This window comes from Pseudopipra pipra, chromosome 2 (assembly GCF_036250125.1).
Source record: "Pseudopipra pipra isolate bDixPip1 chromosome 2, bDixPip1.hap1, whole genome shotgun sequence".
Taxonomy (NCBI): Eukaryota; Metazoa; Chordata; class Aves; order Passeriformes; family Pipridae; genus Pseudopipra; species Pseudopipra pipra.
In genome coordinates this window covers 7018454-7035592 of record NC_087550.1, presented here as the reverse complement: position 1 = coordinate 7035592, position 17139 = coordinate 7018454, and the positions used below count along the sequence as shown (strand labels likewise).

Sequence of the window (17139 nt, the reverse complement as noted above, 5' to 3'; positions counted from 1 at the left end):
TGCACAAAGAAAACAAAACCACTCACTGATGGTTTGGGGTGAGAGACAGAAAAGGCCTTGACGCTATGCAAGCACTGTTCAGCAATAAAATAAAAATTATCAACACTATTTCCAGCACAAACCCAAAACACAGCCCCATACCAGCTACTATGAAGAAAACTAATTCTATCCCAGCCAAAACCAGCATAAAAATTGATTGTCTTTTTTATGTCAGTGGGCTACTTGTGCCCAAGAAGCCACAGTCCTCTCTTTTTTCAACCAAACAGGTTCAGCAAGGGTGGAAGGAGCACAAGCTTCCCCCAGTCTGCTCAAGCAATATGCCTCAACCCTGACCTGAGAGAATATCTCTAAGGGGAAAGGCATTTGTTACATTTCTTTTCCAATTAATTTGACAGCTCTGCTGAGACTACTAACAAAAGTACTAATTCATGCTAATTGCAGTAGTGGACCTGTGTCATCGGGGAGCTGGGCTGAGCTCTTTGTAACATCACACAACCCACCAGGCAGCACATGGATTACAAGGGGTCAATGGAAGAAAGAACACTGGATTTGGAGCCCGTTCTGCATTGATTTTTTTCACCTGCAAAATGGGGACAAGCAACAGACTCCTGTACGTGCTGACAAGGGTAGAAAGTTGCAAAAGAACACCTTTCCTCCCTCCTTGAGATAAAATATATACCTTTTGTACATCTCAATTAACTGTTTTGGCTTGGGATATGTGCATTGACATCTTGGTCAATGGATTGCCAAAAATGAAAAACAAAACAGAGGCCCAAATATGGTAGAGAGTAAGAGGTAAAATATAGTCTAATTGATATATATAAATCAATTGGTTTCATCAGACACGTTATGAAAAAAATAAGAGATTTTCCGCCTGGTAAATGACACTGCAGAACCAGAGATGGTTATAATCAAAGGCTGAGAAGATACTCCTATAAAAGCTGATGGAAAAGTTTGCTTGTTTGTTCATCACAGAGAAGATAAGTTCATGATAGGTCTTTGTAAGGTAAGGAATGGCTTAGAAAAGACACAGCAGGAGCAGCTGGCATCGCTAATTCATAATAAAAAACAAGGATACATTAATTTGGCTAAAAAGCTACCAAATCTGAAGGTAGTATCAATTTTTCACTTGCCACTGACTGCCTAGACTAGAGTGGAATATCAGAGAAATTAATTGTGACCAGTAACTTGAAAAAAAAAAACCAAACACTGGATATTCTACAGCAAGGACAGTACAATTGGGGCTTAACATAATTAGCCTTTGTTAAAAACTAAATTAACAGGTGTATCAAACCTTATGTTTTCAGGTTTTTGAAATAATATCTAGGTTGTAGTTGTGAGGGGGAAACAGTGAGGATTTATTGTTTGAAGCTGCTGGGATTCTATGTCTAGTTTGCCTTTGAGGAGTCTATAGTGTAATTTTTGTGTCGGGGAAAAATTATTTCTTTGCTTTTTATCCTTGCTGAGTGATCATTTAAAATTCCTTGTGTGTGTATTTGTACAACCTCTTTTTCCCTTTTCAAGTTGATGTTGGTGGGAATTTTTTTCTGCTATTTCTTTAGGAGGGGTTTTGCAATGCTTCTTGAATTAGGAAGCTATTTTTTTCATCTCTGTATGGACTAAATTAAGTTTTTTTAAAAAAACCAAAACACAAAAACCAGAACATGGAATTTCTTTGCTTGACAAAAGTAGCTTAATATATCTCAATCTTTGATTCAGGAAAACATCTTGTTTAGGGACAGTGAAAACTAGTGCTTATAAACATGATTTTATTAAATTGTCAGTTCAAATACTTGTTTAAGTGATTCACTAAGTATGGATGGAATTAAGGTAGAACTTTGTGTATTTTGCTTTAACTCTGAACCTGTAATACTTAGTGTCTCCCTGCTAAGGAAAGATTTCCCCAGAACTGCCTGCAGAGAAGCTCAAATGCCTCACATAGTTTGAAACAGGGTACCCACAAACCAGGACATCTTTGCCGTGTTTTAGACCTGCTGTCTTTGACATTGCACTTTAAACAGTATTGCTGGTAGCAATCATGGCTGTGATGCACTGCAGAAAAAGAGGTAGAGAAGCCTGCAAGGCATAACATGGAGCTATTATAAACTGTGGTTGAAAAGGTGCAGTGTTATTCCCTCAGGATAACACTATCTCTTATGTACATATAATTAATATGTCTGCCAGTAACAGTTATTAAACAAAGAACAGGAATCGTTTCTGCTGAATGACTTGACCTGGGAGTAAAGCCAATTTAAAAAGCATCTGATTAAAATATGTTAAGGTCACAGATCACTATAAAATATGAAGTGGGGAGGAAAAAGCAGAAATTTACTCATGAGTAAAATTGAATACTATTGGATTTTTTTTGTGCTAGCAGCAGCTTTCAGGTGTAAAAAATGAAAAGGGCTCTTTCTGAAGTGTATTTTTCTAGAGCCATTTCAGTGTCACAATGCATTGACTCCTTGCCCCCCGCACACAGCACAGTCTATCCTGCTGGCACAGAGGCTGGAGGGGTTGGACAGAGGGGAGAGAGATGGTTTCCTGAGTTCTCAGGTTATTGGCCTCTTGCTATTGGAGGAGGATTGGTGATAGGAAAGAAATTGCATCAGGTTTTTTGTTAATTGCTGATTTCTTCTAACAGTGGACAGCTGCAGTAGTTCTTCAAATCTGGCAGCAGCTTTGGCTGTGATCACTGCATTTTCCAGTCTAGAGGTGCAAAAGTACACATGATGCATGTTTCACTCTGCAGTAGTTTCCCCTGCAAAGAAAACAGTTGCATTTTTCCATAATTTTTCTAATAATGAAAGGAGTGGTTGGAATTCACTTTAGTATTTAAAATGCAACTTTTAGGTTTATGTCTGCATTTTCAGAGTAAAAGGTATGTCTTGTGCACAGAAAAGACAGCATCAGATTTTATTGATTTGTTTATAATGCTTAGCAAAAAAATGGCTGGGTTGCTTCTGCAGCTGCTCCTAGCACCAGCTATTTTGTAATTATTTCAGGTATTATGTCGAATGTGCTGAAGACTATAGGGAATGCAATGTAAGAATACAAAGAATAATTGTAAGGGGTTTTTAATTGTAAATTTTTATATTTTCAACAAGCAGAATAGAGTCCTACTGGCAATGAGAGAAAGTCAGTATCCTTGCCTCTTTCTGGGGATATTCCTATTTCTACTGTAAGGAGTAGTACTTAGTTTTGAGACCTGCTTACTTAAATGTTGTCTTACTATTTATTCAGATCTGACGACAAGAGCCTGAAGTTCAGTGGAAATATGAACCAAATATACACCGTAATTTTTAGAACCCTATTTGGGCTAGATTCATATACAAGAAGGTACCTAGAGGCCCAGGAGAGAGAGTGAGAGAGGATGATACATACATACATATATACATACATATAACCCTATAGATTATGTGGCTTTTCATACATTAATAAACAGTGAGAGCTCATGAAGATGATTTCAGTGCTCTGAGGGATTTCGCAGGAAACCTGCATTATAAAGTATGGTTTACTCCTGAGCAGGGTGCCTTAGTGAATAAGGGAGGAAAAAAGAGCTATGGAAACACTTTTAAAAGGGGCTAGAGAACAGTGCAAAGATGCAAGATTGGATGTGGGCATTGGGATGAGCCAAAGGTCATCCTGGGGCTTCAGGTCCAGCCTAAGGACCTCTGCTGCTGCTCCTTGGTATGTCATTCCCACAGGTGATCGTGGGAATAGTTTGCAAAGCCCCTCTAACAGTGACCACACACATGGGGGACGTTTCCCTGTTCTCTCTGCAGGGGACAGGTGGTTTGTCCTGGGGTTGCCCTCATGTGTCTAGTTAACACCCACTATGAGGAAAGGTTATCTGTGAGCTGTACAGGTTTATGACTGAATTCCCTTATTTCCTAAATGCTGTGGATTAATGCCATAGTGACATTTCAGCCTGGGCTGTTTTAGTGAAGAGCAGAGGAACAAAGGAAGGAAACAATCATTTGGTGGATGCTAGAAACACCCCATGTCATGGATGTGGATATCCATTTCCAGTGGGTTGTGATGTTCCAGCCTTGCCTCAAAGCATCCTTCCTCTGTTCAGAGCACAAAAAGCAGAGTGTGAGTGGGGAGTGTGAGTCAGTTTGCAAATGAAGAGTTACTCTGACCTTGTGCAGGGAGATAGGCCCTGTCAGGCCTGGAGTTCTGGGGCTGGGAAGTCATAGGCTCAGGCAGTGCAGGCTCAAGTTGTTACTAACAACTTGGTATTTACAGCTGGGAATTGGCGATATTGCTCTGTGTGTAGGGGGCTGCAAGGTCTGCATACTAAAATGCTCCTCTTTACCACCAGTTTATATTTTAATTTAAAATTAATTTTAACTTAAATGAATAATTTAACCCTTAATTAGGACCATGTTTTCATCTGACACAGGTTAGTCAAGCAGAGGCTAAATTCACTTTGCTGTTGAAAAGATAGTCACATTTTTTTAATCAGTAGCTACCATGCATTCGTTTTTCTTTCACTAACTTCCCCCTCTCTGCCACTGAGATAGACTCATCAGTTATAGCTTAAGGAAATTCATTTTCATACAGTCCTGAAATTCTTACCACACTTTGACCAAGTCATCATGGCCTCGCACTGAAATAAAAGAAATTGAAATCAGACTGTTTTTTTTTTTTCTTCCTGAACCATTACATCTACTTCCTCTTACATCATTCCCCCTTGTAAGGGAAAGAAAAATTTCTTAGCTTTTAGAGGAAACTGTTGAGAAAAAGTAACTGCTGTTCACAGCTGGTTTCTGTGCAGAAATTACAGACTCTGTGAAGAGTTCCTATGCTAGTTCCTGTGCTATTTTCAACCTAACTGAAACCAAAGCCATGATACTCACCTCAAAAAGCCAAACTTTCTTTCATTAGTACATGTAATCCAATTTGTCTGACAGAGAAATGAATGCATTTTGAAGTAATAGCTTTATTTTTTCTGTCATGTATCAGAATTAAAAAAATTACTAGGAAAAGAATAATTATAGTAAGTACATCAATCACATTTTTCACTGGCACCTCCCTTTCCATGCTTTGGTTTCAAGTATGATTGTATTATTTTTTTTCTCCTTTGGGTTGCAGTTTTGAATAATCTTAAATTGGTCTGATAGACAAAGACAGAAAGTGCAAGACAGCCAGAGGGGAAGACATGAGATTGGTATGCCCTTACTGGTCAGCAGAAGTCTGACCTGCTCATGCCCTCACCCTGACTGATCTCTTAATGCTACAATAGCAGAAGTGCAAAACTATGAAATCCCTGTCCCTCTGGAAAAGAAAAGGCCTGGTGCCATGTTATCAGGGTGCTTCCTGCACGCACCTCTTTCTTCTTGCTTTTTCCCTGGCCCCACACCACCGGCACCTTTTCTTCGATGAAATCTGTGGGTTTTCACCAGAGGGATAAAAGAGACATTGATTAATGCAGCAATTTGATTCACACCTTTCTGTTCTCCACAGAATCTGTCCACTTCTTATGTAAGCTTGTTTACTTATGTTCAGTTTGTTGCTGTGTTAAAATGCTGGTGGCAGGTGCTTTGAAAGTGTCCCAAATACACAGTCTTACTGTAGTTCTGTCAGCTAACTGAACAGTTATGTAGGAAGACCAACCACATGACAAATGTTCAGTTTTATGTTATTAGTTTTCTTCCAATTTTTATATTAAACTAGCATATACAATTAGTAAAAAAATTCTATTGTATATATCCTTAAATACATCTTTGCCTTGTGTATGCCTGCCCATAAATGTAAAAGTGTCCCTTCAAGCTGAGTAGAGGCAAAACCAGTGGAGTTTGATGCCTGGCAGTAAGTTTCGATGAGTTTTGGAGAAAGTGCTGTGTAGTTAGCTGGGCAGATGTACTGTGGTGTTTATTCCTTAATGAGTTTGCTTAGTTATGAGTGTTGGAAAGAACAGGATTGGAATCCATTCTTTTCTATCTGGCTCGTTGTCTTTGGGCTGGGAACAGAGTAAAATCATTGCAGATTCATCTGTCAGCCAGAGGGACACCAAAGAGGCTTGCTCAAGGTACATCATGGGCCAATATTTGGGAGGAAATAGGATTTGAGTCATAAAAGGCTGCAAAAATAACAGGAAAACAAAAAAAAGCCAGTTGTTTCCTGCTGCATTTCATCCTAGCGGAGGGGTGTAAGAAGGGCTTAGGTTTCTTTAATTTGGCTTAATTTCTTTAATTTCCTCAAACACCTTTGCAGCCTTCAAGGAGAGTGAAAAACCAGAAATTCCAGCTGAAGGTGGACAGGCTGTGCCAGGTTGGGCAGGTTGGCGTTGGGCCCTGGGAACTTCCCCACAAGGTCATTTTTGGCAATTCTGCTTTCACAGATTGCCTGTTGGGCCCATGCCTCAGAGACTCGAACTCAGGATTGTTTCCTCAGGGCTTGCAGGAGAGAAGCTGGAGCAAGAGGTGTCTTTCCCAGCTGCTTTGCCAGCATGGAAGTCAGAAGGAGCAGCTGCAGGCAGGGCTGTGAAGTGCTGAAGAGTGGCTGAGATTAATGCTTCCTTGTGACACACTTCATGCTTCTCATGCTGTGTTCAGTGCAGGGGGAGGAGGGTTTCCTTTATTAAGATGTTTCAGAGCAGGACAGAGTAGTTCCTCACTACTTGTCTGTGCATTTCACTCAGGTGTTTGGCACTCGGAACCAGCCAACAAATTTGCCTTATCCAGTTATTCAGTTGGGTTTTGGTAACAGACAATAATGTGAAAGCTGAACATCCAGTATAATGCTGCAGCTTCCCTCTCTCTTCCATCATTTACAAAGATGCTGATATTTTTATTCAGACTTTTTACCCATCCAAAGACTTTGCTGTTTTGGCAGTGCATGACTACATAATCTTGTATATCAGATTTTATGCCGTGTTAATGAATCAGTTCGTCTCCATAAGCAAAATTGCAAACTGTGTTACATAGGACTGGTAAACCCATTGTTTTGGCTTCAAATTAGCATTTAATTCAGTGACAGGTACCTAAGTTTAACTGTCTAGGGCCCAGACGCAGAAAGAAGTCATGTTTTTCTTTGTATTACTCTTCTTTTTAACATTATATTTGTAATGACAATATACTGGGGTTTTCCTGACATGCTTGTGTGTTAAGCAGTGTTTGCTGAGGAACCAAAGTGTAGCAAAAGGTAAATGCGCTCTAAGATGTGGTCCTTTTTTTTAGTGTGTGGTTTTTGTAGGTATGAGCACAGACCTGTGGGTGACCAGTGTCAGGCAGAATATTTTGCTTCAGAAATTCCATTTGGAGATGGATGCTCATCTCAGGGGAAGGCAGCAGCTGAACAGCTGAGTCTGCTGATTCCTGATTTTCATCTCTTTTTAAAAATGTTTATTGTTTTCAAATGGTGACATCATATTGGTGGAAAGTCAACACTTATTTCACTACATAGGTTTTCCATAAAAAGCTATTTCCTAAACTGTTCCTTTCTATAACTTACTTCTGATGCGAACATGACCCTGAGTCAGTCTAAAATACAACAGGAGTCAAAACAGAGGGAGTGTGCCAATGTAAATAAAACACCACTCCCCAGAGTTTTTCAGAAGCAGCTTCTGTGGGTTAAGCACCATCCCTAGAGGACTGGGTTAATGTAAAAAGTATCCTCCTTATGCAAATTCTTGATAGTATCAGAAGCAGCTCATTAAGCCTGATGCATGATCCTTCAGAAATGGAATAGATCTTTTACTGTTCAGGTTATTTTCTTGATTTTGCCTTCTTAGTCCTGATGAACTGAAAAGACATAATTTACAATTAGTGTGCCCTTTTAAGTAACCCTTGGCAGTAGAGAGAGGATAAAGTTGGCTTCTTATACAAGATAGAGCCAAGGCTTTGGTAAATTAGCCAGAAGAGAAGAAAAATAAGTGAAGTTCTCAAAATGAATAATAGAAAATGTTTCTTCTTAGTGGTGCAATGCACTGGTTTGTTTTCCAGGCAATATTAAATGCCACATCCAAGCCAATGCATGAAGAACTACATTTTACCAAGAGGTTTTATTTCCATCAGCTCTCATTATGACAAAAATCTGTAATTTTAGACCATAAATGTCTGCAAACTGTGATCTACATATGGATATGCTCCAGGGCAGTGGTCACACGTTAAAGTCAGGATGTCCATGGAATTTAAAAACTACACTCCTGTTATTTTGCAGCTTGTCGACCCGGGTTCTACAAAGCCTCTGCTGGCAATGTGAAGTGTGCCAAATGCCCTCCCCACAGCTCTACCTATGAAGATGCATCTCTGAACTGCAGGTGTGAAAAGAATTACTTTCGCTCTGAGAAAGACCCTCCATCCATGGCTTGCACCAGTGAGTAGCATCATTGTGCTCCGGGCTGTCATTCCTGCTCCTCCATCTGTACCTCAACAACAGCTTGCTTGCTTCCTCCCATGTCCCATTGCAGTCAGCCATCCACTTCCTCTCGTCTTCTCACATCAAGGTGGAGAGCTAGGGTTTTTAAATTGCTACCTGCAGCCCTCAATCCTCAACTGCACCCTGAGGTTATAAGAAAACATAATCCTTAATAGTCTAGGTCTGTAGTCTAGTGAAATATTTCAGGAGTCTCTAACTGGAAGAGTTTGGTTATTTATGCTTTTTACTTTTTTTTGTGCCCTTGTTACTCTCATTTTACAGCATTCTCAGAGGGAAAAACTTCTTCCTCTGATTTCCTTTTACAGGACCACCATCTGCTCCAAGAAATGTAATCTCCAACATCAATGAGACATCTGTTATCCTGGACTGGAGCTGGCCCCTGGACACTGGAGGTCGGAAAGATGTCACCTTCAACATCATTTGCAAAAAATGTGGAGGGAACACCAAGATGTGCGAGCCCTGCAGCGACAATGTGAGATTCTTGCCCCGTCAGACAGGGCTCACCAACACCACGGTGACAGTGGTGGACCTTTTGGCACACACCAATTACACCTTTGAGATTGATGCAGTCAACGGGGTGTCTGACTTGAGTACACTTTCCAGACAATTTGCTGCTGTCAGTGTCACCACTAATCAGGCTGGTGAGTCTCTTTCTGATCACCCTTTTTCTGTTCAAAACTATGTACTTTTGTTTCCTTTCTTTACTTTGCAGAACTTAACCTGACTGTTAGTGTGCAAGGGTAACTAATTGACTTGAATATTCTTATAAAAGTAAAAGCAGAAACACACCCAGTATGTGTTTCTGTCAAAGAACCTGGCAGCATGACTGTTATGACTAACTTCCAGTTCCCAGTTAATAGTCTCTAATAGCAGACTCACACGATTCCTTAACCAGAATGTGTTTTATTAATAAAACCAGATTTTAATAAAACACTCATTTCAATAATCTCCAACATAAATTCCTTTAGTAATCTTAGTGATTGATTTTGATTAAATAGAAGTGAAAAAAGGCTTTGATGTTAGACACGTAAAAAGCTAACATTAAATTACAGTGGTTTAAAACATAGCTTTTCCCCCCCCCTCCCTTTACAAGTTGTCTCACCAACTCTGAATTATTGCCAACATGGTGGGGGTGTGGAGCTGAATACAGAATTAAGTCCTGATGTGGTAGTTGATAGTGTGTAAAAGGACTGCTCTCCTTCTGTTGGGGCCCCCTGGTGGTCTAGTGGTTAGGATGCAGCACTCTCACCGCCGTGGCCCAGGTTCGATTCCCAGTCAGGGAACCCCTCCGGGCAGATGGAGCTCATCAGCCCTGTAAGGCCATCCATCTAAGAGAAGGTCACTCTAAACAAACCTACGTCCTGAGGACCTCGCTGCCACTGTCCAAGCTCACTCGGCCCCGGCAGATGAACCTTAGGATTAAAGGGTGGGCTCAGTTCAGCGCACACTGTGTCTCACCTAAAAAATCCACTGCGCAGGCTCGAAGGGTAAAGACCTTTCCCAGATCTTTGTTCATGAAGACTGGCCGTGATGATGCTCTCCTTCTGTGGAGACTTATTAAACTCACTGCATGAGCACAGCAGTGTGCCCTGACTGTTGGATCAGAGCTTTTGTCATTGCTACACTAATCTACCACTTGCTTCTCATTTAGGGTTCCATTTATCTTAAAGATGAGAAGAATCCAGGCTCTTCTATGGCATTTGGTTAGATGTAATTTTTTTAGGAGCAATGTTTGCCAGTGAAAAGAAAGACTAGATCCTGAAATTTCTGTTATTGTGCTCCATGAGTTCACTATCAGGAGGCTTTGTACTGAAAACGTTCATGGTTGCAGTAAGTCTTTTCCCATTTCTTCCCTACTGATGCCCCATCCCCAAAATACCTACACTTCTGTGTTCCTTAAATTACAAACAAGGTAACATTGTTCTAAGAAGGCATGCTCCTGGTGGTCTATGTCACTGCAGTGTTTTACACTACAGAGGCTGTATCTCTTGTCCTCAGATCACAGATCAGCTTTAGTGAGAGGCATAAAAATGTGAGAATAGACTGTTTTCCAGACACCAGTCACTACTTCTCCAAATGCTCTGAAGGGCTGTCTAACTCTGCAGTAGGCAGACAGAGGTGAATCCACCAAGCTGAGACATCTTCTCATGAGCTGTTTCTCATTCAGGCATTGACTTCAGCTCTGAAACCTGCATTTTATGTCCATTCAATTTGCTACTGTTATAGTTAACATTTTCTGGGTATTTGGATCAGCGACTTGAGCAGTCTTGTTTAGTTGCTCTCTTTTCTTCTGTTTCTTAGAAGAGATGTTGCCTTTCAGCCTGTTCATCACTATAGCAGTTAGAAATCACCTGGGAACACTCCACAGAACGGAATGTCTGGGATCAGTGAAAGCTGTTTCTCTGCATTGGCCTCCTGCTTTGCAGTGTTTTCCCCCTGGGCCTTGGCTGCCTTTGCACTGTGATGCAGGGTGGGTTTTGATTTTGTTTTGGAACCCACAGTACCTGGGATGTGGCGAAGTCAATGCATTTCTGGCACTGGCAGCTCTGTTTAATACAATCCACAGACTTCTTAAGCAGTTTTCTAGTCTGTTTCCTGCCTTTATGCATAGCCCTTTTTTTATTTAAGGACATTTAGGTGATATGGGTTGCTGTCTCTTGATCATGCCAATTGTTTTTTACTGTACTAGAATTCCCTTAGAAATTCTGCAAGTTGCTAAAATTAGACCTCAGATATGTGCATAAGTAATCTTTTAAAGCATAATTACAAAAATGCAATTTGTCTTGCATTCCCTTACTGTTAAGATCACAAAATACACCAGAAGCATATTTTTAGCTAATGGCATTCTTAAAACATCTGGGCGGGGGGGGCGGTAGTGGAGAAAAAGTATGATCATCTTAAATTACACTGTAATGAAGGGTTTAACTGGGAGGAGTCTCAAAAAAGAATAAAGCACTTTTGAGCTGGATCTGGAGGAGACCAAAAGATTCCAAAAGCCAGTCATGACTCTAGGGCTATTATTTGCTCTGACTTTAGGTGCATTCCTTCAAGGACAGGGGTATCTACCAGTTGGATAAATCTTTGGTTAAAAGACTAAACTCTACTGGACTCAAGGAAGTAAGAGAGGTGTATTTCTTTGGGAGGTTATTCCATGGGTGAGGTGTCACATGGGGTGACAGGATCAGTACAGCAGAATAGATCCTGGGGACAGAGCCCCAGCAATTCTGCAGAAGGAATTTTACTGGTTTAATGGTTGGATTCAATGATCTTAGAGGTCTTTTCCAACCTAAATGATTCGATGATTCTATGCCAGTCAGTAGGCTGAAAGTTTTGGGGAAGAGGATTGAAGGGTAGGAGGTCCTTACAACACAGATCTCTTCATTCTCTCCAGAATCCAGGGTATTTCAATTCTGCCAGCCTTGATATGAGAATCCTGTACCCCTGCAATGAGTGTGGTGAAGTTGCAGATTTAATCCTGGATTTTTAGTATCCATATGCTTTTTTCAAGTCCTGTCCCAGCTTAGTGAAAGCTGCTCTGCAGAATATTTCTTATTCACCCAACTGCAGGTTCCAGCTGCAGAGTCTTTTATGTTTTCTAATCAGAAAAACATGATTCGGGGGGGCAGTTCTCTTGATGGTAAAATTCAAGCATTGTACATCTTTACTTCAAATGAACTAGACAGACATTGGCTGGTGTTAAGTTTGCTGGGTCTCTGAGCTCTAAAGGCCTGCTGAAAATTGTACAAACATTTCTTTCCATGTGTCTCACCACACACATGGGCATTTCTGCCTATGAATCCGTCATCAGCCTAGTAGATCAGAATGTGCATAAAACTGGTTTTCTGTAATGCGGCGACTGGGAGATGTGTCAGAGTGTGTTAACAATTCAGCTGATACTTTCAGAGTCAGTCAGTTTGCACAGCAGCTCCATTTTTGTACCTAAAGGGCCCATATACAGACATGCACACATATTTGTGATTTACATATACTCAGACAAACAGTGTCACCTTAAATGTTGCTGAAAAATTCACCTTTACAGTGACTCTCAGTTGTAGAATCTGTAACAATCTCAGTAAGATTCTCCTAAAGGGTTTTCCAACCTGATCTAGAAGTGAAGTCGTCACTTACAAGGTTGGAAACATCCAAACTGTGATTCTGCTGGTGCTGTGAAAGCAAAGAGGATTATACATTTTACAGTACATAACTATTAAAAAATCAAGATCCAGTCTCCTGAATTGAGGGAAATTCAGAATTGTTTCAGAAAATGGATTGTTTGGGGTTTTTTTCTTCCAACTCTCTGTTCTGATTTTTTCCGTGTTTTTATTGCACTGTTTTCTTTCCCTTCCAGCAAATGTTAATGAGCAGATATCTCTGGAAAAAAAGAAATGCAAAACCAAAACACAGGTGTTTTGCAAATAAGGCTAGACAGGTAGGACACTGCAATATTACTAATTTCTGTGAGTCTCTCTATCTTTGGTTTGGATGTAAAAGAGAAAGGGCAAATGCTTCTATTTTAGTTTGTTGATCATCCTCTTTGATTGCACACAACACGGGCCTTCAGCTGCTGCCTGATACACCTTCCTCTGAGTTATATCAAAGCTGCTGCTCTCACCTCACATCAATATGTTGCACCAGGCAGATGTTATCTCCTAATAACACCAATCAACCCCATTTAGAAAGGGTCACTGACTGCTACAGGAGAGGATATGGAATTCAGAACCCTTGGAGGTGGCATGCTAATTTGGATGTGCCATGCAGAGAGGCTGACAGACATGCCACTCTGCCAGGCTTCTTGCCAGCGTGGATCAGGTGTCTCAGCACAGATATTCTGGGTTCACTGGGGTGTCTGAGTAAAATTATGTGGTTTTTTTTAAACCTATTTATCTATAAAGACCAGAATGTTGTATTTTCCTTGGAGCATTATAAGTAACCCAGAGGGAAAAGTCAACCAGTTCAGGTCAGGGCAGTTCTGCCTTTGGGCTAGTAGCAAGCAGGGAACTCACACTGGAGCCCAAGGCAGTTTTAAATGGAAATAGGATATTAAATGCACTGAAAAAAGACTCAGATTTTGTAGGGACAATGCAGTCACGCTGCTGGGTAATCAGTTTACAAAAATAAAGGAGGAGGTTGTCCAGTGTGAAACAGGCATTACATTTGAGACATAGGTGAGTTTTGTATGTTTTTCAGATGTTACCTGAGAAAGTAACAGTATTTTTTCCCCATGAGTGTTTTTATGGTATCCCATACTGTCATACAGGTTAAAGGTATGACTCAGTAATGCTGGACAAAAAGATTAATATTTTAATCAAGGACCTAATTGACTTCACAGGATTTAAAATAGACATCTCTTCAGTGTTCTTTGCAATCAGAGGAGACAAGAACTTTTAGAACTTGCAGAAATCTGTATCATTAGCAGATCTTTGGAAGTGTTGGCCATCCCAGTGGTATCTGAATCCTTTCCTCCCAGCAGATCTGGTGGGAAGGTTCACCATGCAACAAGTGGTTCTGTTTGTTTGATCTGAAATCTGCTTGCTTAGTTTTGTTTAGCCTTGTTCTAGCAACTATAAATTCATGCAAACAATATGATAATGGCACATCTAATAAATAATAAATACAGTTTTCACTGTATTTATTGTGTAAAACGAAACAAATACTAAAAGCATTCTGAACTTGTTGAAACTTGGGGAATTCCCAAAGTGAACAATAACAAATACATCTTGCTATGTTCCTGAAGGGAGCTGCACTTCCTATATATTAATTTAATTATATATATGCCTAATTTAACTATATATATCCTAGAATTTAACTAAATTATATGTGGTACCTGTTTAAGCACAATCTATGTAAGTCTTATGGTATAGAAGCATATACCTAATGACAAAAAATTATTTAATTGATTAAGAGATCAGAAACAACTAGCATTTACTGGCCGTTACCTTTAAAGGCTCTAGTTTTAACTGAAGAAGGTGTTATAATTGGTTTGTAAGGAATTCTCATTCTAAGTCTGTGTCCTAAAGTTGAACAAGATGATGTGTAAAATTGATACAAAACATTTTCTCAACAATCGTGTTTTTAGCACTGTGAAGAAGCTGAGAGTCTTTCTTATTTTCTTGGCTTTCCACAGTGTAATTCTGGTGAGCTTCCTCCAGCATCTTATTTTAAGTGTGAATCTTTAACACTCCTGCAGTTGAGTACATCCTATGCCTGGGGAGGATTAACTCAATGGACGTGCTGGAGGCCAACACTCTGGAAAGCAGCTTTGCAGGAAAGGACCTGGAGGTCCCTGGTGGACCATCTGGGAGCAGGGGGGCAGTAGGAACAGCACTACCAGCAGGTGAAGGAGGTGATCCTTGCCCTTTATTCAGCGCTGGTGATGTGTCCAGCCCAATAAAGGAGACATGGATGTACTGAGACAAGACCAATAAAGGGCCACTATGATTAAGGGAGAGGAACATCTGCCATTATGAGAAGAGACAGAGAGCTGAGATTCCACATTGCTCAGCCTGGAGGAGAGGAGGCTCAGATGGATCTTATCCATGTAAGTAAAGGCCAGATGGGAAGGTATAAAGAAGACAGAGGGACACTCTCAGTGGTGGTGGTTAGTGGTGGGACAAGAGGCAATGATCACCAGCTGAAATAACAGTTCTGTTTAAATGTAGAGAAAATTATTTTTAGTCTAAATGTCTAGCCCAAAGAGATCTCTGTCTGTGGAGGTATTCAAAACCTGACCAATCAAGGTCCTGAGCAACCTGCTCTGGCTGACCCTGCTAAAGGCAGGGGCTTGAACTGAGTGCCCTGCAGAGCCCCCCCTTCCACCTAGTTACTGTGTCATGATTGTGTGCAAAGAGGATAAAGGCAGCTGGAGGGAGACCAGGTAAGGGACTGATTAATAATTACTATCCTCTTTTAACTCTGACTTTTTCATCTATGTAGCAAGAATTTTTCCATGAAATTTGGGGGACCAAACTCCCCATACACTTACTCAGATTGGAAAGAACATAAACCTATGACTGCAGAGGGGCTGTAAATAATAAATAAACCTCAATATCTCTGCTTCCAAAAAATCAGGATTGTATTTTTGAAACTTACTTTATTATTTTATTTTTTATTATAATTTTAACCTCCCAACTCTTACCATTTTTCACAGAATATAAAGTTTATGCATACATGAATATGGAAAACTGCAGTAAGATTAGCTTATTTTACAGAATACCTCTGTAAGACTATATGGCTTTAAAGAGAGAGATTTGGATTTAGTTAAATTGCCTGTGGGTTACCATCTCCTTCCTCAGCTTTTTCATCAGAAAGCCTGCAGGATCCAATCTTATTCATCTGTGTATTGTACAGAATTATTATATGGCGTGGTACTATAGCAAACAGCTTTGGTACTTCCCCTTAGAGTCAGCAATGAGTAAACTGAGACTTACTTTCCACTAACTGTCTTACACCATGTGAATATTAAGATACAAGATTACAGGGGGAAGTAGTTTTCAATTAGTAGTTAAACTACTGCTTGTGTTACTCTATTAGGTTTTTCCTACTTTTTCATGTTAAATTAATTAGAACACTCTAAAGGAAGTGTTCTCATTTTGGGATTTGAACTGATTTGAACAAACTATTTTATAAACAAGTTTACATTACACTAGTGCAGTTTTACTGTGGAGACAGATTATGTTTAAAGCTGTATTTGGGCTTCATAGCTGTAAGAACTCTGCAAGTTCTAGAATATTAACTGCTGTCCCAAGAGAGCTTGTCTACAGCTTTATCTTGAATTTCTATGTACCATGTTCAAATGGTTCACCATGGAGGGTAACAAATCCATTTGTCCAGGTTAGACTGGAGGGACCACGGGGCAGAGCAAGCAGAATGAGCAAAATAAAAACCCTTTATGTGGGAACACAGGGACAAATCTGTGACCCTCTTTTTGCAACAACATTTTCCTGGTTAGAGCAGCTACTCCATGTCAAGCTGAATATTCTATCTCAAAACCCCAACTTTACATGTGTGTCACCCCTTCCATTATTTCTGATGATTCAGTGTTCAGGGTTTCAGCAAAATAATTATTAGCATCAAAGTTTAGTGAAAATAATTAGTTTTTCTCTATTTTCCCAATAAACCCATGCTGATACACAAATATTTGCTTTTTTTTAATACCTCAGATGTTTACTGCATGCCTGCTCGATAATAAAATAGATTTTTTTTTATAATCACTAAAAGCACACTGTAACAGCTTTAAACGTAGGCTTATGTTTGCTTTGCTCTTGAGAATTTAAGGCCTTTTAAACCAAGATCTCAACAGCGCAGCTGCAAATAGTGGTGGCAATTGAGTTCAGCTACAATAAGGCAATTTAGTACTAAATAAGTTCTGTGCTGTCACATATCCTGGCATCAGGAAAGGAACCAAGGGGATGTGTTGTTACAAGAGACTTCTTCAAACTCTGCCCTCAGTTCAACACAACTCCTCCACACAATTCAGATAGGATACAGGTAGGTTCCAAAAATAAATAAATCAGAGTCTAAATAATAATCTCTGCTTACCGGCTGTAGAAAGAAATGCAGGGGGAACATAGGAGGCTTTTTGTGGGCTAAATTCCAACTAGAGTTGTCAGTATTTTCCTAGTAACTCTAGAAAGTGATTATCCCTCTCAACTGAGAGCCTAAAAATGAGTTTTGGCCCCTTCACAATTCAGTTGTGCACTTGTAAAATGTTGATTCCTTTCTCTGTCTGGCACTTTTCGTAGAGGAAGCTTAGAG

General features: G+C 40.1%; 1 protein-coding gene across 4 annotated transcripts in view; it reads left to right on the top strand.

The window, feature by feature from the left end:
• Positions 1-17139, top strand: part of EPHA3 (EPH receptor A3) — a 209855-nt gene that overhangs the window by 131068 nt on the left and 61648 nt on the right. For all 4 annotated transcript variants that reach the window (XM_064643730.1, XM_064643729.1, XM_064643732.1 and 1 more), the window contains 2 exons: positions 8167-8322; positions 8691-9026. In XM_064643730.1, coding sequence (XP_064499800.1) covers positions 8167-8322; positions 8691-9026 — 492 coding nt within the window. The remainder of the gene's footprint in view (positions 1-8166; positions 8323-8690; positions 9027-17139) is intronic.